The following is a 21,579-nucleotide window of genomic DNA, read 5'->3' as shown; positions in this document are numbered from 1 at the left end:
GACATTTGAGCAGGATTTTGAAGTAAGAGAATTCATAATGTAGGGAAAAGAAGGAATGGTGTTTCAGATGTAGGAAACCTCATGAGAAAGGCCATGGATCCACGGGAGAAGAGGCCACAGGCAAGGGGCAGAGGAGTGGTGACAGTGGAGAACACGGGGTGGAGGATGTGCAGATGAGGCAAAGCTGTAAGAGTCTGAGGAGACATACTGAAGCACTTTATAAACCAAATCACAGAGCTTGAATTTTATCCTGCAGACAATGGGGAGTCAGCAGCAATTGCAAAGAAAGACATTGACATCCATTCTTTCTTGCAAAGTTAATTCTGGTGGCTGTGAGAAGAATGATTTGATTTGCCTGTAAATAGAAATGGACTGATAACAAGGAGACTGGTGAAGAGGTATTAGAGTCCATGAGAGAAATGACACTTAGTTGAAAAAGGAGGGGGTAATGGTCAAGACAACTCCATAGTGTTCAATGGGGAGAATGTTAATGACACTATATTTAGAGGGCAAAGTTAAAGAGAGAGAGGATGGTTTGAAAGAAGGACAGTGAGTTAAATTTTGAACATTTGTGGAATATATGGGAGAAATCTAGGTGATAGATCCAGGTGGAATATTTAGGAAATATCAAGGAGATATTTAGAAAAGAGACTCTGAGTTTAGGATTGAGGATAAACATAGATTTGATATAAAAAGAATGGAGGAATAGATTAGTTGATGCTTAAGATTATGGTTTGGGAAAAATTCATGGTCATGGTACAAAATTCAGGGGGTGGGGATAGTGAGCAGATGTATATCTGGGAAGCAGGAGGAGTAGGTGGAGAGAGAGCTGTTGTGCTAAGAAAGCTAAGTGAGATGAGGATTTCCAGAAGGACGGTGTCAACAGTATCTAAAGCAGCAGTAGGACAGAAAGTGAGGCATGGCTTGCTATGTTTAGATTAGGCTATTTACATTGGAAACTACATGTTTTTTTCCTCCAAGACCGGACATTTGTGGATATTCTGTAGAGCACAGCTTCTTCAGTTTTATTATGCATAGGAATCCTGTTAAAATGCAGATGCTTTTCAGTAGGTCTGGGGTGAGATCCAAGATTCAATATTTCTAACAAGTCCCAGGTGATGCCAGTTTTGTTGATCTATGGTCAACACGGAGTTGTGAGGCTCTGGTGGTTCATAAAAATGGGTAATCATAATTCAGGATCTGTTTACTTTAAGAAGTATTCTTTCCTTGTAATACATGGATATTACACTTCCACGTGGAGATTTGCACTGAACCTGGATTAGAAAGTTCCGGCACTCTGGATCCTTCTGTGTATGGAACACCAGATGAGTTTCATCTTTTTTTTGTTTTTTTAATTGACTGTCTCTAGTCTCCTTCTCTTCTCTTCCATGTTGGGGGAAAAAAGAAGCATTCTCTTGATATTTCACTTTGTCAGATAGATGGGCAGATACTTCCTTTAGCAGAATTTTGTCTCTGATAGTTTTGCCACCCATTAGCTAGAAGGAATCTCATTTTACAACACTTCAGGAGAAAAATGCGCAGTCTTCAATCCAGATGTCTGAAAGTCCTTAGTGTACTGGTGTTCTGGCTCTATTTATCTACTCCGCTTGCCTCAGAGCTGTGTCTACATGTCCCTGGTGTCTGTTTTACTAATAAATTACATTAGCTGTACCTCTCACCTGCTTTGTTACTAGTCTATTTGTAAATCTGAAACTTGGGAAATGGTATTACAAGTACTGTGGGGGGAAAAAAATGCTTTTCTGCTGCATAGGGAGACAGAGCCATATAAAAGTTTAAGACAAATACAGGGAGCTGGAGGCATTATGGGAAGTATTGGGGGTTTGAGTTAGTGTGATAAACATGCAAATTGAAGGAGAACATAGATGCACATGGATTTGTAGCAGTCAAGTCAGCATGACAGGATATTGATTGAACACCTGCAATAATTAAAAGGAAAAAGGAAACAGTCAACTATTAAGGTTTAAGCCCATAGGACTAAAGATGATGACCCTGTGAATAGAAATTAAAGGAAGGATCTGATTAGGACTGGCAGGATAAAAGAAGGAAAATGGTGAGTTGAATGTGCTGATTGATTTTGAAGATCATGGAAATGGAAAAGTCTTTTATTCCGTTTTGACAGCTGGGAGTATGATGCAGACATTAATTCTAGTTTCTAGTAGATTTTATTTGAAATCTTTGGTAAGAAGCAAATTGCTAAGTGAAAGAATGCACTCAAGAGTTTGAGGAAAAGGGACATACAAAAAAGCATGCCTTTAAGAGATGGTAACGGAAGGCAGACTGGTGATGGAAAGAAAATAGACAAGAATGATAGTGGGTAAATCAAGTGAGTTTATTGGTATGACAGTACATGAAAGAGAGAGATTCAAAAAGGAAGAGAGATTAATATGGTCCAATGCAAAGATGTTCAAGTATAGTGAGAATTGAATAAAACTCCTGTGTTCTTCAAATAACAGTTTTACAAGTACTAGGGAAGCAGAACAGAAGCCAGGCTTCAAGGGACTGACGTCTGAGGGCTTGATGCTAAAATACAACCAACAAGTAGAGTATTCTCTTATAATAAATTGGAGAGCACATATGGGCCATAAAACCAAATTGATTTTGGCCAAGTCACTTAACCTCTCTAGGTTTTGTTGTTGACTTTCCAATTCTATGCTAGAAATTATGGTACTTCTTTAAAATCATGGAGGAAAAACCAATAAGGTGGCTTCAGTTCCCTGAAGGAAAGTACATTGTTTTATTGTCATCTTTCCTGCTAATATTTGTGTTCAAGTTGGAGAGTATAGGATAAGACCTAGTGGTGAACCTTTAGAAAGTTCTCTTACTCTTGGGTTGACAAATTAGACTAAGTTCACAAAAGACTTATTTCCACTTTGAGTGCTTTATATTTAAATTTAAATTTTAAATTAATATTTCTTTTCATTGAAAAACTTTGGTTTTTATTTTTAAATTATTCTCTGTTATTATTGTTACTGAGGTAGTTTGGCCAGCTGTGGCCAGCTGACCCAGTGCCCAGTGTAGTTAGAATACAGAAGGCACTATATGCAAATAATAATATTTCATACCAAACGTGAAAAACAAGTGTTCCAAGAAGCTGAAAAGCTCACTGGATGTTGGGAGTTATTCCCGTCAACCAGGCAGCTTTAATGACCTGCGCGCTCCCACCACAGACAGGCTCAGTGGAGTAACAGTTAACTTAGGAAAGATGTCATCATCCTAAGAAATCCTTCCCTTGACTAAAATACCCCCTGCTTGGCAGCAAAGCAACTGGATCAAGTGCAGCAGGGCTCCAAGCGACCCTGCACCCTGATTCCAACACCCCCACGTTGTTCCTCTTTCCTTGGAGGCCTTGGAAACTGCATGCACAACAACTGAGTTCATGTTGAGTCACCACAGTTCACCTGAAAAGTGATCCCACTCAGGCATCATGCCTTGACCATCCCAGGGCGTGCGGACATGTTTCAGGTCTATTGGGTCTCACTATATTCTTCAGAACACCAATTTCAGAACCCTTAGGTAATGCAGAAATCAACTTAAAGTACAAATTGTCATTTTGTTCACAAAGTATTCACTGCTCTTTAAAACTTCGTTGAAATAATGCTTTCTTGTGTGTTTTTGATCAAAGATTTTGATTTTAAAAATCACTAAGAATTTTAATTCAAGAATACCCAGAAGTTGTCATCAGTAGTTGTTCACTTTGGTTTGAAGACTTTAACTCCACTTTAATCTCAACTTTTGCATAGATCTGTCTTTAGAAAAACATCTTGTATTGTTACCTCCTTAAAACATTCTGTCTAGAACTAGAGATCAACAATATAAATTATTGGACAGACACTAGATATTTTAATCACTTGGTTTTCAAAATAATATTTAGGCTAAAACAGCAAATTAGAACAGTTTATTAAAGAAAACAATGATTCATTTCCTACTCTTTTTAAAATTTCAACCTTTTATAGAAAGAGATCTTTCTATTGTGTAAACCAAACTTTAGCTTTTCTGAAGTTTTCATAGTCATTTGCAAAGATTGAATTTTTTTATAAGATGAAATATTGCTACTTAAAATAATAATAATAATATCACACAGCCATTATTTTAAAGTCATTGGTGACGCACTTTATTACAAGGGGCTCACGGCATTATTTCATAGTGTGTTCATAGTCAAAGGTCATGGTATATATGTTGCATTATCATAATTTTCTAATTAATTTATTCTTTATACATGTTCCAATTGCATTTCATTAACTCATAGTTTCTTGTAAGTTTGTGCTTTCTTTCCATGTTCAAAGAATCTCTTTAATTCAATTTCTCTGTTTCTCCTCATACAGTCTGGCAGCCAGATATGCAACTCAATCTAATCACAGTGGAATTGCAACCAGTCAAAAAAAGCCTACTAGGTCAGTTAATATCTCTAATTTATTGCTTGTTAGTGATAAAAAAGTAAATACCCAGTGATATTTTGTCCTATTATTCTAAATTTTTTCAAAAACTACGTACTTCTGGGTGAAAAGTTTAGAGTACTGAGTTCTTCCAAGTGGATTTCCATTCACATTCTCAGGAATGAGCGTGTTTGTGTTAGATCATTAAGTGGGTTTTGGGTTTTTCTATTTCAGTTTTGTTATACGTAGTGCTATGATTGGGCTGAAGTCTAAGTTCTAGGCTTAGAGAAAGTCAAGAAAAAATGACTTTGAAGGCCCCATTCTTTTCAGGTCACAAAATGTTGTACAAGAAAATTGTAATTGCTTTTTGAGATGGGCATGCATTAACTATTGCACATTTTGAAGCAGAATTGAGAAACACTGGCAGATTTTTGTGGGAAAGTTAGCACCAGTTCAGCCTGGATTGTTCTTTTATCTATAATAGTTTAAATTTGTTATTCTTTATGAGGTACGCATTTTAAAGACAGTCTGTTATAATAAATGACAGTGCATTTTGTACTGTTTGGAAAATGCTAGTATATAAAAATGTGTGGAAAATGTTTGATTTTTTTTTTAATCATTAAGTTGCTGAATGCATGATGGTACAGCTGAGTGAAGCCACAGCAAATGTGTTTGGCTCCCCTGATTCATATGTGATTATGTGTGCCATCTCACGCAGGGGGGTGACTAGTCACCGCTTTCATGATGTATCATGTTAGATGCGATGTTCGACTGCAAGGACTGCTTAGTGTGCCTTGCCTTGAGGTTCGTGCTTTTCTCCCTGCCTTGGCGTTCTAAGCTATGTCCATTTCCATGGTAATTAAAATGATTCTAGAGAGACAAATTAAAAGAGCATTTAATTAAAAATTATGGGAAATGATATAAATTAGGTTGTGCAAAGAACAGTGAGCTGCCATGTACAGTAAGCATTTTTTATTACCACTTCTAAGACTTAGGCATGTAAAATATATTTTAAATACTTTGATTTAATAGGACATCTCTCTATTTTTTGGCTTCATTCTCATTTCTCTTTTTATTACTTTGATGAATGATCTGGAGCTCTGGCTGCCTGTCAAATTAGGGTAATGAGAAGAGCAATGAGTAATGAGAAGAATGGTTTTCTTAATTCGTTTTAATTTGTTCTTAGAACTAAAGATCACTTGGCTTCACGGGTCACACGAAAGATTAAAATGCATCTTAATTGCTTTCTAGAAACAGGTTAAGTTTCATTGCAAGCAGGGCAAATTTTGTGACAAAATCTGTTTCTACGTGTGAGTTTGGAATGAACTTTCTTAGTCTACAGCTGAGTCCACAGGAATAGTTCTCAGATTTATTATGATTGGGACATTTGGCTAGATTTATTCGTTGAATTCTTTCTGCAGAATGCAATCACTGGTACTCAAAATTCCTGGTGTCTGGTTATTGTGCTATACTTACAAACCCTGTAGATTTATTTAAGTATGAGTTAAATGCTGGAATCATTTGGAAAAGATTCTAATCTTATGCATGACACACCTCTAATTAACAAAATAGCTGAAGAAACTATTAGCCATATGTAGTTAGACTCCAAAATACGGTCAACGTTTTGAAACTATTAATTATGCCAAGAAATCAACAATTCTGCTTTTAAGCTGGTATTTGTCTTTTCTTGGTGTTCATTCCAGTTTACAATACCTGCTACTATTAAAAAAGTATTTATAGCATTTAATAGTTCATTATTTCCTAATAATCTATTGGAAATAATATATTAAGTAGTATTATAAAGGAGAGTTTAATTTGAATATTGTAACCACTGATTGTAGAATTGTGACATATTGGACACCAATATGCCAGATATAAACTTCTTTTATTTAAAAAACTTTGTGAAAGAGAACAGTCAAAAGTTCAGTGCGTGTTTATAAGTTCTGGATTCTTTTTGTTTGTTTTTCTTTTAAAATAGAATTTATCAGAGCAGTACCCAGTGACATTCACATGGTGGCAGCAAATACTAGCAAAGATGCTGGCAACATTTACTATCATGTTTTTAAACATCTTAGAATGCCAATACTAGTTCTTAATTTCTAGTTTTTAATTTATGTTGATTGAATTTATTATACATATACTATATATGTTAGTAGTGTAAAATAAAATATAGTAATTGCACATTTTAGGCACATTCATGAAATAATTTGTACTTGAAATTTTAATATGGAAACTGTCTAAACAGTGAAATAAATAATCCAAACTGATATTTAATTATAATCCAAATAAAAATACCTGAAGATCATAACCTCCTGTCAAATTCCACTAATTTTGAGATAGTCTGCATATATCTCTCATGTTCTGTCCTTTGTACACAAAGAGTAGCTGAAGCTATTGTCACTGTAGATATATGTTAAATGCCATTCTGCTAGCAGAGATTTTCTTCCTCTGAGACCTGCGTCCTTTCTTCTTGTATCACTTCTGTGATCAGTTGGCGGCATTTGTGAGATAACCAGCCGAAGTCTAGGTGCCTACTTTTGGCAAGAGAATGAAAGTTTTTATGTGAGACAGGTTAGTCAAGTATGGATTAACTCATGACTTTTGTCTCCACCCCGTGTCTTGTAGCTAACTAGCTTAGAGATTCAATAAGCATTTGCTGTTGGCAATTTGTTCAGTAACTTTTTTCTTCTTATTATTAATGTACAGGTTGATTTAGGATACAGCTGCCTAAAATAAAGCAAATGTGCCATACATTGAAAAGAACAACTTTACAACACCTGCAGGTAGCTGGTTAAGACCCTGAGAACATCGTTAAGTTAGAAGTCATTATCTCCCTTGCTTTTCATGTAATTGTTACATACTTTTAGGTCAAAGGTTTGTTTTTTGTTTTTTGTTGCTTTATCAGAGGTGTGGTAAGTATGACATTTTTAGTTAAACATTACTTTATTTCTAATTTGTCTAGATTATTAATATACTTTGGAGTCCTAGTTATTGAAAAGTGAAACAAGATTTTTCTGAAGATTCTCAAACCTTGTGTTTAGCTGGTTGTTTGCCACTTAAACCAACAGTCTCTGCTAAATAGATTTTAGAACCTCCTATGTTGTGATTTTTCCCATTAACTATTCCCTGCTTGGAGCTCCTGCTCCCTACCTTTCCGCAATGTACAATAATGATGTGATTTTCCTTACGCTATTCCAGGCTTCCAGGTCCCTCGAGGGTGCCAGCTGCAGGCAGCAGCAGCAAGGTCCAGGGAGCCTCTAATTTAAATAGGCGAAGTCAGAGCTTTAACAGCATTGACAAAAACAAGCCTCCAAATTATGCAAATGGCAATGAGAAAGGTAAGTGTTCACCCATTACATCACTGCGGCCCGAGTCTAGGGTATGAGGCTTGTAATTACATGTGAAATCTACTGTTTGAGCACTGTGACCCCTTTGGGAATGGAAACATTATGAGTGGAGTTTCCTATGTTTTCTAACTGCCGCCTCCTGAATTCCAGCTTTCTTCAGGGCTTTTCTTATCTGAAGAACATTTTAAGGAAATTAATTATTTTAAAGTGGTTAATTATATGCCCAAGTATAAAATGCCCAAAAGTAGTTCCTCCCTGATGCATACAAATAGTATTTTCTTTTGTCTTCTCATGTTTTATGAACATTTATCCTGAAATCACGAGCCTGTATTAAATTTATTGAATCCTTAGTTTTAGTTAACGTGTCACAGTGTTTTGGGCAGTTAAGGTTGGAGCATCAAAAATCGAGACATAATTATGATGAGTATTTAACCTTTGAAAGCAGCAGGACAAAGAAATATTATGGCCTTAGTTTTCCCTAAAGAGACAAATTATTCATATTTGTTTTCTTGAAAGAGTGCATGACAGAAATATCTAATCACAAAATCATCAAGAAGAAAGACACGTAGTGGAGGTCTGTGTTAAAGGCAGATTATGTACTGACTATATGACACCCAGTTCTCTGTAATGTGCAAAGTGTGCATTTAAAGAGGGGCTGGCTTCACGCGTATCTCTGTGGAGAAGCCGGGGCTGCTGCAGTTTACATCTAAAGCAGGTGAAAGTCTATACTGTTGTAAGCAGTGTGACTGTGAGGGGTGCGGGTGTCCTGCTGGGTTTTGAGGTAGTGTTTTCAATCAGTAGAACTTTACATTCTCTTCAGTGTTTAACTCTCCGTGCAACAAGACATGAAATTCTAAAGTGGCAAACACGCTAAGTTAGTAGGAGAGCTGGCAAATTTGGTTTACTAATTCAACTGGGTAGGAACTTTTCCTCAGATTAGATCATTTCCAGTTTTTGATATAGATGATCTGATTCGACAACTTTCTTTTACTGAGACATGGCTTGACAGGGGTAATCTATGACTTAGACACTTTTGTGAAAATTTCTCACCTCTTGAAACAAACTTGGACAGACTGTAAATTCCTGAAGGCAAAGCCGCAACCCCTGGAACATCCCCAGTTCTTGAGTCAAAAGGAAAAGAGAAGAAAATAGTGTGTATTTGAAGGTTAGGAGTTTATCTTTAAAAGATAGAATAAAATCTTTGATTTGATAACTTAAGAAACGTTGCTGAAGACTTACATTTTTCTTGGGAAAAGGGAGACAACAATTTCTCATCAGAGAAACATTCTCCCTCGTTTTGTGACTCTCCTGGAAAGTGTCATACAAGGCCTGTACATCCTATGAAATTCTAAGGGAGCATGTTTAGACAAAGAGATGTGTTGAGTGGACTGCTCCAGTGTTCAGTTTAGCTATGTGATATGAAAGATATAATATTTTTGCAAGATATTACTTTAACGTTGGCCAAGAGACCCAGACATGCTTTAGATGACCTAACTCTTTGATATAATGGATCTGAATTTTCTGTCATGTGAAATACTGTTATTTCTAGTGTCTAAAAGTAAAAATCCAAAGGTAGACAAGCATTCTTATTTTTCCATAGCATTCAACCATTCTCATATGTGTCTAGGAAGTCGTGCAAAATTAAAAAGTAGCGATATTCATGATAACCACAAGGTGGAGACAGATGACATAACATTATGAGGTTTTTGACCCTGAAAAGCAGATTTTCTTAAGTTCATATCTACAGCAAAAGATAAGAATTTTCATGGTGTATTAGCCATTCCAAATAACTAAATTTAATTAATTCCAACAAAATAAACATCCCAAAGCATTTAAAGTGCATGATTTCATATTCACAAATATTTATAATACGTCAAGTGAAAGCATCAAATGTCTGTAAACTGCCAATAATAACTAACATAAATTGCATCATATGAAATATTACAGCCACTCTGGAATTTGTTTTAAATGCTATGTGGCATTTTCTATTAATGTGGAATTACAAATTTATGTCAATACATCTTATATCAATGTTTCTAAATAAATCATTGTGTCATGCTATTTTTACTTTTTTATTTTGCTAAGGAAGATTTGCCCTGAGCTAACATCTGTTGCCAGTCTTCCTCTATTTTGTATGTGGGTCGCCACCTCAGCATGGCTGATGAGTGGTGTAGGTCTGCACCCAGGATCCAAACATGTGAACCCTAGCTGCCAAAGCAGAGCACACCGAACTTAACCACTACACCACATGGTTGGCTCCTGCATCGTGCTATTTTATATTTCTAGAACATTATTTTGAATTATAAGAGCAAACGAAACAATAATAAACATCACATGTGAAACAATTTATAATTTCTTCTTTAGACTATTCCAGTGATACATCTTTTTTGATAAGAATGCTCTATATAACCTTTATCACATGGAGATTTGTTGTGGTAGCATAACATATAAAAATTTAAGATTCTGTTTGCTGACAAGTTGATCTGTCTCACAAACTAGTTTGCATACATATCTTTGGCATGAGCAAGTAAGATGAAAATTAAGAACTTTCAAAGGTTACAGTGTTATAACGACAGAAATCACGAAGTACTGGCTTGAGTATTCTAATTGCTGTTCCTTTTTAGTTATTAGAAACTATAACATTTAAATTCGATAAAGTAAGATATTTTATTTGAAGGACTAACCAAATGATCTGTAATGTGCTCACTGAATGCTTCTCAGTGGAAATGTACTTCCTGCTTTCTTTAACAAGTCTTAGGTGATGAGTTATAAAGGAATCAACTGAAGAATCTCTAGAATTTGTAATAGTGAAGGTTTACTTATAATCAAAACAAGTTCACTTCTCTACTGTAAAACATATTGTCGAAAGCACAGTAGCTTTTCACGTGTATGGGATTGTAAAAGTAGCTTATTTGCAAATTGTGTGAAACTAATGAAAGGAAATCGGTAGAGAGTAACAAACTGCACTTCTAAAGATCCATGTAATACCATTTTAATAATGATTCAGTTCAAAAGAACAGTGTGCTCATTTCACCATTTCACCAAATGAATTGAAAGGTCAGTGAAGATGGCCATAGATTATCACTTGCAGAGAAGGCTGAAATAGAAATGTTGTTACAGTGATAGCGATGCCATCCTGCCATTCTGTTGAAATGGAATGTAGGAACAAATTTCTCAGAACAAACGGTGAAATGAAGATAGCATTGCTTGTAGAGAAGCATTTCTTTTGAGAGTCCAAGTTTCTTCTCTTGGTGATCTGATATTCAGAAACTGACAAGGAATAATATGTTCTGACATGAGGATTTATCAATTTGCCCATGCACCCTGCAAGGGTACTCTAGCCAGATATATGCTTTAAAGAAAAGTCAATACCTGTTCACTGGGCATCAGGGATCTTGTGAAAACGATGCCCTGGGTCATTTGGACATATACTTTACATGCCTGAGCAAATTATTTTAAGAAATCATTCTTGTTTTATAAAATCTGGATAATAAATATGAAAAAGGCTAAACAGTTTCATATTATTAGGAATATAAATATTCCTAGCTTTATTTGGAATTCAGTTTCTGAATTGTGATATGTAAACACTTACTGCTTGACAAAAATGACACAGCAGAGAGTCATTTTTCCATGTTGCTAAGAAACATGCCATAGTACCAGAGGGCATGCTACCATCTTTCCATTATTTCTCCCAGGTGAGTTTTACTTTGTACCTGTACGTCTACTGAAGAGGAAATTTCCTTTCTGTTCTCCTGGATCGTAATTAGGTATCTTCTGATGTGGAGGTGTTTAGTTTCATTTACACTCAACGTAGATTTGGTGGGCTTGATACTGAGAATTTAGCAACATTGCAACTGAACTTTTTAAAACTATAAGGTTTACTGTGAACATTGCGTGAGTCATAGAATTTTGCTAAAAACATAGATATCTGTTCTTAAGTACTTTCTGTGTTTCTTTTTTGTTTTTCTAAATTTTTTATAAATTACTCTGAAATTACTATATGATCAGAGAATTGAACTGTTTTATTTTTTCAAGGCAATGCAAATGTTTTACTTATTATATTCCTTTACTGATAATTTAATTATGTTACACCATGACTTTTTGCTTTCTTTAACCTTTATATAATCCTAAAATATATTGCTAACATGATAATTTCAGGTTACTCTTGGGGTTTTTGGTGAGATAGTATAATTAGGTACATATTCCAGGTGATATAATTAGGTAGACTTGTGTGTTTATGTTGTTTGCTTGTGTAAAAATGCTCATATATTGAAGTGTACACATATTATACATATCTTCACATAAAGTACATACTTTTCATAAACTGACTGGTGAATGGAAGCTTTCTTAGATTTTGCAATACTCCACAAAGTGGCACTCTAACATTGCAGGTGGTACCAGATGAGCATGTGCAGATCCCTGTAAAACCATTCTATATTTCTGTGGAGTCATCTTAAAATTGATGATGGAGCCATTTCACAAGCAATAATTTATGGAAGACAGTGTGGTGAGGTGAACAAGGGGCCAACTTAACAAGACGTATTTGGATTTGAATGCTACTTTTTTTTTTTGTTTTTTACTTTTTAAAATGTTCAAGGGTGTTTTGATATTATTGTCAAGTGAGAGTCTAAATTAATTATTTACCAAACTAGTTGCCATGGCCACATTGATTAATTATTTCCTTCCTTCTTCAATGGTCTGTGATGCTGATATTGTCTTATATTTACCAGGGACCAAATATATCACTGAGGACAACGCCTGCTACACAGTGAATACTTTTAAGAGGATGGTGTTACGGTCGTTGTTGTGGTTACTTTGTGTTTCTTTGAATATTGTTACTTTGCTGTTACTTTGTAAGCGAAAGCTAGTTTGCTTCCATATAAGCCACATACTATTCAGTGAGGAAGAAAAATAAGCAGATTGAGGATGTTTCCTGTGCCCTTTCTTAGGTTAATAGCACAGTTGGCAAAGGGTGCTAAACTCTAAAGCTAGGTCAAGTTCCACGGAGAAATATCCTTATCTAAACTTCCCATATGTCTGTTGCGACTGCCACATTTTCCTGCATGTATTTATTTTAGAATTAGATTGCTACTTCTCCTACGTCATCAATGTTGGGTTTTTTTTGCAAGATGAGATAACTAAAAATTAACTCTGTGAATTTAAATGTTTTCTAAGCATGAATTAACATCTATTCTTACATAAACTGAGAATAATGGTGTAAGTAGGATACCCAAGGAGATAGTATATAGTTTACTGAGTAGAGAGTATCTTGTGTCATGTTCTCCTCATTTATAGTCTGCTCATTGAGGAAGAAGGAAATCCTGTTTTAAGGAATTACCCAATTAACTTCACTCTTGTGACAAACACGTGGTTTTCTGGAGAGACATACCAGCAGAATTTCTGAGTATGCAGCAAATATATGGAGAGAAGAGAGAGTCAAAAGCCTTCCAAGTTTGGAGTCAGATCAACCTGAGTTCCAGTGTTGATTTTGTCTTCTCTAAGTTTCACTGCATGTGTCGTTTGGAACAAGTTACTTTCTCTTTCTAAGTTCAGTTTTCTCATTTATAACAACAGAAATCATAAGTATGTTGCAGATTATTATGGGTTTAGATGAGATACCATGTATGAAGAGTTTTAAATGTCAGACCATGTATCAAAGTACTTGGAAAAAGTAAGCAGCTGATAAATAACATTGTTTGGTTGTAACGAAGTTGGTGCTGGTGGACATGGAAGTGGAGGAAGGGGAAGGAAAGGAGAGGGAGTGGATTTCTCCTTGGAGGCCAGAGCAAGAGCAGGGCTGTGGGCAGAGAAAGGCCCTGAGAATGTGAGATACCAATCCATTGCAGGAGTGTCTTTAAATGTGTGCATTAGGTATCTGCTCCTTTCTCTATACCCAGATGACAGCTCATTCAGTCAGAAGCTGAGTTATCAACATTCAGAAATCTATCTGTGAGACCAGGTTAATTAATATTGAATACATAAATGGCACAGAGGTGAGAATTTGTGGCAGCACCCACTCTGTAGGAGCTACAGATGTTGCCATTTCAGCTGCTGTTGTTGTTGCAACCTTTATTGTGAGGAATCCATAGAGACTTGTATTATTCCAATGCCTTCCTGATGCACAACGACCTATGATTTGTCCTCTTATTGAAACCTGAAGCAGCTTGTTGCTGTTCTATAGGGACAGGCTGGGGACAGGTTTGGAGCTGAGCTTAGAGAAGTATCTTATATGTGTGTACTCATCTGAGAAGGATTTTACAGCTTTTGCTGTGACCATGACTGTGGGGTGGATGTGGATGTCATAATTTGGAGTCCCTCCTGTCTCATTTTTGGGTGTAGTGATGTTGGAACTCCTCCTCTGTACCTGAACTGCTGTAGCAGTCTATCTAGCTAATGTCAGAACACTTAAAAAGCATCCTGACTGGTCCTTTTTTTTTTTTTTATTTCTCCCCAAAGCCCCCCGGTACATAGTTGTATATTTTTCATTGTGGGTCCTTCTAGTTGTGGCATGTGGGACGCTGCCTCAGCGTGGTCTGATGAGCAGTGCCATGTCCACGCCCAGGATTCGAACCAATGAAGCACTGGGCCACCTGCAGCGGAGTGCGCGAACTTAACCATTCGGCCACGGGGCCAGCCCCCTGACTGGTCCTTTTACTCCCTTTCCTCTCCTCCCCACCCAAGCTCCCAGGCAAACAGGGGTAGGAGTCCCCTGGCTTCTTAAGCTAGTTGTAGATACACAGAAGATACACACTAAATATGTGGCTAAAATGGTGACATTAAGCATGTTAGGCAAACCTGATGGGCTTATTATATTTGTAGTGACCCCTCTCCACAAAATGTTAAGCATCCAGAAGAATACAGAACTGCCAAGGGTCCGAAAGTTCAAAGAATGAAGAATATTGATGTTGCACACCCGTGGAACATTTAATAAGTTTAACCAATATGGAGACTGTCATAAAAAAACAACTCTTTAAAGCTGTTATGTCAGCAATTTCCATGATGTCTGAGTCTGTTCAACGTTTACCACTCAAAACATGGTCTGTGACCAGCTGCACTGACATCGTCTGGAAGCGTGTTAGAAAAGCGGAATCTCAGGATCCACTGCGGGTCTGCTGGACCACAAGGTGAAGTGCGTTCAGTAGGTCCCCAGGTGACTGCTGTGCACGTTAAAGTGTGAGAACCACTATGTGAAACACTCAGAATGTCAGGCACTCTAAGACAATGATAGAGCCTGGGCTCTAGAGTCACACAGTGTGGGATCAAATTCCAGCTCTGCTCCTCACAGCTGTGCACTGCTGAATGTGCTGAGTCTCACAAAGCTTTGCTTTCCACAAACGTGAATTAGAAATAGGAGCCCTTCCCACCTCCTTGGGTTGTTGTGAACAGTAAATGTGAGGTAACGCAGTTGAAGAATCTTCAATAAAGTGCCAGTTAGCCTTATTATATTCATAATAATTATTAACATTATTTTCGTTATAGAATAAGAAAGATTGCAAATAACTTTTGAGATCATAGTAAGAACGTGAAGATGAATTCAATGTGATGCCATCATGTTCCTCTTAACAATATTTACAGCAGACTACACTTTGATTTTGGGGGTGCTATGTTTCTCTCCAAATCTGTGTCCCAATATATCTATGTACATTTTGTTAAAATGTAAATAAATAGAATAAATTTTCACATAGTTCCCTAAAAAATTTTTATAAATGTTTCTCCTGCCCTGAACGCTTACATTATCTCTCTTAACACATTTGTCTTGATCTTATCTTACTTAATATTGTGCAATGCTTTGTGCAACTCTGATCTCCTCTACTGTTTTCTTTCCCACCTCCTACTCATTTAACATTTAATATATATCATTCATCTTTTATGAGTCTGTTTTCTTTCGTCTGACTAGATTACAAGGTGTCTTGCATAGAATAGACACTCAGTACATATGAAGAGATGGTGTGCCTAGATTCAAATCCTATAGATTGTAGGAACTGAATAGCATTGATGAATATTGCTGGACATAGTAGGAAAATAGAGCCATATGTTGGACAAAAATCAGCAAAACAGTGAGGTCACTGTGTGAAATGCATGGGCATGTTTACAATTCACTGAACTTGAGAAAATTCATTTTGTTTGGAGGTTTCTTAGTTTCTAATTGAATCTAGGCAATTGAGAAATAAAGTTTACTTGATATAATTCTATTAAAAGCATGAATTTGATGGTCATTATTTTCTGTTTCTATATTCAAGAAATATTATAGTTGGTGAACCATTGAGCTTATCCTTATACATTTGAAAAATAGTATGATATAGTAGTTGATAGAATTAACTTAGAATCCAAGCTAAGTTCAGTTCTCAGTTTTGTCACTAACAAATTGCATAACTTTGGCCAAGCTATTTAACCTTTTTGTGCTTTAGTTTCTTCATATGTAAAATGAGGATAACTGAAAACTTCATGCCATTCTTGGGAGGATTCGGTTACTCTATGTCGAATACATAGTTCAGTGCATGTCCAATAATGCGTGCAATGTATGTAGTGCAAAACCAGCTCTCATGGAATGCACAATGTGGTGGAGGAAGCAGGACATTACAGGGGAGTTATAATGGCTGTAATAGAGGAAATAAGCTATGGAAGAAGGTAGAGGAGCCACTCACTCCAGACTTGATGCTAAGATGGTCAGAGGTGGGAGTGGGGATAATGTTTTCGCTTTGGGTTTTCATTTTTTTCCTCAGAAGAAGTGAGGTCAAAGTTGAGACCCGACCAATAGTATGAATTATTCTGAAGAAATATTTAGCAGGCATTTCTACCTGTAGGTAGACAATGTACTTTATCTGCTACTGAGGATTATTAAATCATGATGAAATGTTACCAGTCTTTGAAAGGGATCTGTCAGTGAAATAAATTTGGAATTACCTAGACTTACAACAGAAGTCAAAGGTTGAAATCCATTCACGGAGAGTGAGCACACTTGATACATGGAATGTTTTGAAGCTTGCTTGATATGTTTATCTTGAATTAGTCAATACTCCCACTGTTTTTCAGAATGCTTTAGTGTTGGTATATGAACCTAATGGATTTGTATAAATATTCTAGAAATGGACATAATTACAGACTTTACATGAATATTGGGGAAAAAAGCAATTTATCATCATATGCTTTAAAACTTAAATATACCATATAAGCATTTTGGCTTTTCAGTGAACTAATACATTTTAATCTAGAGGATATACATACAGTCTTACATTTATTTTCCCAGTTGAAATGTAGAATTGTAGAAAGGTAGTGTGGAATTAGAAGTCAACGTTAGTATACCAATTTGCTTAAGAAAGTTTAATATAAAATGCATTTGTCTACACGATTATTGTTAATGTAAATTTCACAAATATGTTATTTTAGACACATTTATTTAAAAAAGTGCAGCTCACACAAATATTCAACTAACAATGTAACTTCTTTTCCTCTAACTTCTTTATTTCCTTTTTTTTGTATGTCAATTTCTTCTTCTGAAAAATAGGAAGACTGGTATTCTGTACTAATTGGCTTGATTACATACTGTTTATCATGCATTTTGACAGCTTTAAGAAAACATTTAAAAGTAAAAGCTTTGTAGTTTTATATATATGAATGTTTAATGAAATTTAATGGGCTCCAATTCCTAAATATTCTGAAAAGGAAATTCTTTATGAAATATTTCCATTGGGCATTTCATCAAAAATATCTTTGCATCTGTTTGTTACTATCAAGTTTGTTTTTGTTTTTTTTATTTTTGCTTGAGGAAGATTCACCCTCAGCTAACATCTTTGCCAATCTTCCTCTATTTTGTATATGGGATGCCACTACAGCATGGCTAGATGAGCACTATGTTGGTCCATGCCTGGGATCTGAACCTGCGAACCCAGGCCACTAAAGCAGAGCATGCGAACTTAACCACTATGCTACCAGGCTGGCCCCAATATCTAGTATTTTAACAGAACCAAATGATGCCTCTTTTACATAAACATCTAATTTAATCATTTATCATTCCATCTCTCTCACAAAAAAAAAAAAAAAAAAACAAGAGGGTAAAAGAGGGAGGCATTTCTGGCAGAGGAAACTTAAGGTAAATGACCACCATCATAAAGTACCCAAATTTTAACATTTATACTGAGGTCTTTTAACTTCAAGCTCAGTTCTTTTTTATTCTATATAATATCAGAAAATCTCTTTTTGGTTTAGGTTTTCATGCTTAAAAATGAGAGACTTGTAATCAGGCATTAATCAGTGCTATAGCACTCCTGTAAAAATTCATGTCATCGTGAGATTTCTGCATTGGAAAATGCTTCTATGACAAAGGCCTTATTTTCCTATAGCTGCCCATAAGCAATTTTATTTTCTATTAGAATGTAAAGTTTGTTCAGATCTCCACAGGAGGCTGTAGGTGTGTTGGTTAAAAATGCTCTGAATTCAGTTCAAATCCAGGCTAAGTGACCTTGAACAAGTTATGTAGTCCTGCTTTGCCTTAGTTTTTTTTATTTGTAAAAAAGGGAAGATAATGTTAATACATACCTTGTAGAGTTGTTATAAATATATATGTTATATATGTATACATATAATATGTTTATTTCTTAGTAAATCATCTGACCCATACAAGCATAAATTTCAATACTTTTTATACAAATAAAAATAAACAATACTAACAAAAAGCTTAATCATGATTCATGAGCATATTTAATCAGATAACAATAAGCTAGGCTTCCTGTAGGTTAAAGCAATTTCTCAATATTTATTATAGAACATATTCTTAGGGCTATGTGGAATATCAGTTTACTGCTATGAGCTACAGCAGTAATTGGAAAAAATACAAAGAATTGCTTAGGGAAGGGATAGTGTTTTATTCATCTTTAGTTATCTGTGGCTAGCCAAGTTCATTTGGGTAAGAGTAATTTTAGAAGGGAAAAAGAAGCAACTTTTTTCCCAAAAATCAATGCCTCTCAGACACTGAATTTTTGATATATGGTACAAAAACAACCACATCACAGAGGTGATTGATGCCACACAGCATGTCTGTGTTCAGTTCACAGGAGAGAGACTTCCACGTGTCTGTAGTTGGAAGTACTCAGTGGTGTGATATAATTGATCAAAACTAATAAGCCTTTCCTTTACTTTTTTTCTTAACAATGTGCAGATTCCTCCAAAGGACCTCAGCCATCTTCAGGTGCGAATGGCAACATGCAGCCCCCGGGCACTGCTGCGCAGCCCCCTGCCTCCGCCATCCCTTCTCCGAGCGCCAGCAAGCCCTGGCGCAGCAAGTCCATGAATGTCAAGCACAGCGCCACCTCGACCATGCTGACGGTAAAGCAGTCGAGCCCTGTCACCTCTCCCACACCATCTGCAGACAGACTGAAGCCCCCTGTCTCGGAAGGGGTCAAAACAGCTCCCTCGGGACAGAAATCCATGCTTGAAAAATTCAAGCTGGTCAATGCTCGGACTGCTTTACGCCCCCCACAGTCTCCCAGTTCAGGACTCGGTGACGCTGGGAAGGATGACGATGCCTTTTCTGAATCTGGTGAAATGGAAGGTTTTAACAGTGGTCTGAATAGTGGTGGCTCAACAAACAGCAGCCCCAAAGTGTCACCTAAATTAGCCCCTCCAAAAGCTGGAAGCAAAAATCTCAGCAATAAAAAGTCTTTGCTACAGCCAAAGGAAAAAGAGGAAAAGAACAGGGACAAAAATAAAGTTTGCACTGAAAAACCGGTCAAGGATGAGAAGGATCAGTTGACAGAGATGGCTCCAAAAAAGACCTCTAAAATTGCAAGCTTGATCCCAAAGGGCAGTAAGACAACAGCAGCCAAGAAGGAAAGCTTAATCCCATCTTCCAGTGGGATTCCAAAACCGGGCTCAAAGGTGCCAACGGCAAAGCAAACCATTTCACCTGGTAATGCAGCAAGCAAAGAGTCAGAAAAATTCAGGACTACCAAGGGAAGCACTTCCCAGTCTTTGCCCAAGCCCATGACCGCTGAGAAAGCAAGCACATCCCACTGCCCTGCTCCTTTGGAGGGAAGGGATGCCAGCCAAGCTTCTCCCGCTGGTTCCTGTGCTGTGCTGGTGGCACAAGGCCTTGGGCAGGGTGCTGGAAATGGTGCTGTCCAGCTCCCTCAACAGCAGCAACACAGCCACCCGAACACTGCCACGGTGGCGCCATTCATTTATAGGTAAGGCGACCTCTGTTCGTCCCCAGTAGTGAATATTTACAGGTCCTCCTCCTCAGCGTGTGATATGAAGGCTGCTGGAGTCCTGTTGTGTATCGTCATTTTGGAACAATGTTTCAATCTGATGATATAGGCCTAGAATTTAATTTTTCAAGAAAAACCCTCCAATAAGCTTTAGTCCTATTTGCCCTCCCCTCTCGACAGGAACTTGAAGGCCTCCAGAGTTAACCTGCTTGTTACTGAAGGCAAAATAGAACTCAGATGCAGTGAATTCTCCTGTGTCTATTACTGTTACTACTAGTACTGCTGTTGTTTTTATTATTAGTCTTTTAAAATAATTCTCAGGACTGTAGAGTTCATAGATATTTTTATTTTTACCCTTAGGAGACAGTATACCGTAATAGTTAAGGGGGAAGGCTCTGGAATCAGGCGGATGTGGATTTAATGCCCAGCTCTGCCATTTACCAGCTCTAAGACTTTGGACAAGTTGCTTAACATCTCTTAGTCTCATTTTCTCCAGCTGTCAAATAGGAGTAACAGTGTCTACTTTGTAGAGTTGGGAAGAATAACAGGGATAATGCATATAAAGCATTTACTGTATATTCTGGCACATTGCAAATGTTTGCTAAATGTTCTTTATAAGGCATCGCTTTCCCAACATAAAATTTATAGTAATTTTCCACAGCTAGGCATAAGTTTCTAGACAAAAATAATAATTATATAATTATTATATTTATACTTTAATTTGTTTTTGCATTTTATTTGTTTTATTTTGTGTATTAGAATATACAATATATGCTATATTTTAAAATATCTACCTTACTCTACAGTTATAACAATAGCACATTTTGCTTATTGTCCTGTGGTTTGTTTTAATCAATTAGAAATATGTCACTTACCGCTGCGTCTCCAGTTTCATTCACTGTCTTGTCAGTGAGCAGACGCCCAGGGAGGAACAGGCGTCCCTAGGCAGGTGGGCAGTTCAACAATAGGGAAGAAATGTTCTGAATAGGAAGTAGGACCTGCTATAATTAAGGAAGAGTCAAGATTAGAAAGTTAGAAAATGTATTAAATTTATTAAATGTATGGATTTTTGAAGTAAAGAACATAACTATAATGATTTGTTTTCCCTCAATGAAAAACGTAAGTGCTTTTTTTCTGGGACTTCATATACCCAGCAAAACGAATTTATAGTTATTGCATTTTAGCTCCCGGGACACCTCATTTAAGTTTACTATTCTGGCTTTAGTAGCAATAACTCATTTTAAACCTTTGTATTTGGATCAGATGGGAGTCTGCAACTCTTTCTAACTCCAGAGTCCCGATCTGACAACAGGGAATTTAAGATGTCAAATCATAATTCACCTTTCAAAAATATGTGAAAAAATCACAAAGTTTTAAACGTCATACTCAGCACACTTGTGGCTCTCAAATATATTCTGTAAAAACATCAGTCATTTCGAATCACCACAAATGAATTTCACAGAAAAGTGCAAATCTAAGCGGAAAGAATGTATCTGCCAGTCTAGTTGCTCCTTTCTATAAGTCGCAACAGGCATTTTTGTTTCTTTGTTTGCAATAAAGTATCCAGTGGATATAAATTCAGTGGTGTACATTTGAAAACATAACTTTGACTCTTAAAAAGAGGAAGCAGCAGAG

General features: G+C 36.6%; 1 protein-coding gene across 7 annotated transcripts in view; it reads left to right on the top strand.

Moving 5' to 3' along the window:
* Nucleotides 1–21,579, top strand: part of NAV3 (neuron navigator 3) — a 775,925-nt gene that overhangs the window by 584,030 nt on the left and 170,316 nt on the right. For 6 of the 7 annotated variants that reach the window (XM_070507275.1, XM_070507277.1, XM_070507276.1 and 3 more), the window contains 3 exons: nucleotides 4,344–4,412; nucleotides 7,593–7,732; nucleotides 18,897–19,923. In XM_070507275.1, the coding sequence (XP_070363376.1) occupies nucleotides 4,344–4,412; nucleotides 7,593–7,732; nucleotides 18,897–19,923 (1,236 nt within the window). The remainder of the gene's footprint in view (nucleotides 1–4,343; nucleotides 4,413–7,592; nucleotides 7,733–18,896; nucleotides 19,924–21,579) is intronic. The other variant, XM_070507274.1, reaches the window with a different exon arrangement.

This window comes from Equus asinus, chromosome 4 (genome assembly GCF_041296235.1).
Source record: "Equus asinus isolate D_3611 breed Donkey chromosome 4, EquAss-T2T_v2, whole genome shotgun sequence".
Taxonomy (NCBI): domain Eukaryota; kingdom Metazoa; phylum Chordata; class Mammalia; order Perissodactyla; family Equidae; genus Equus; species Equus asinus.
Note: the sequence above shows the minus strand (reverse complement) of the source record. Positions and strands in the feature narration are given on the sequence as shown.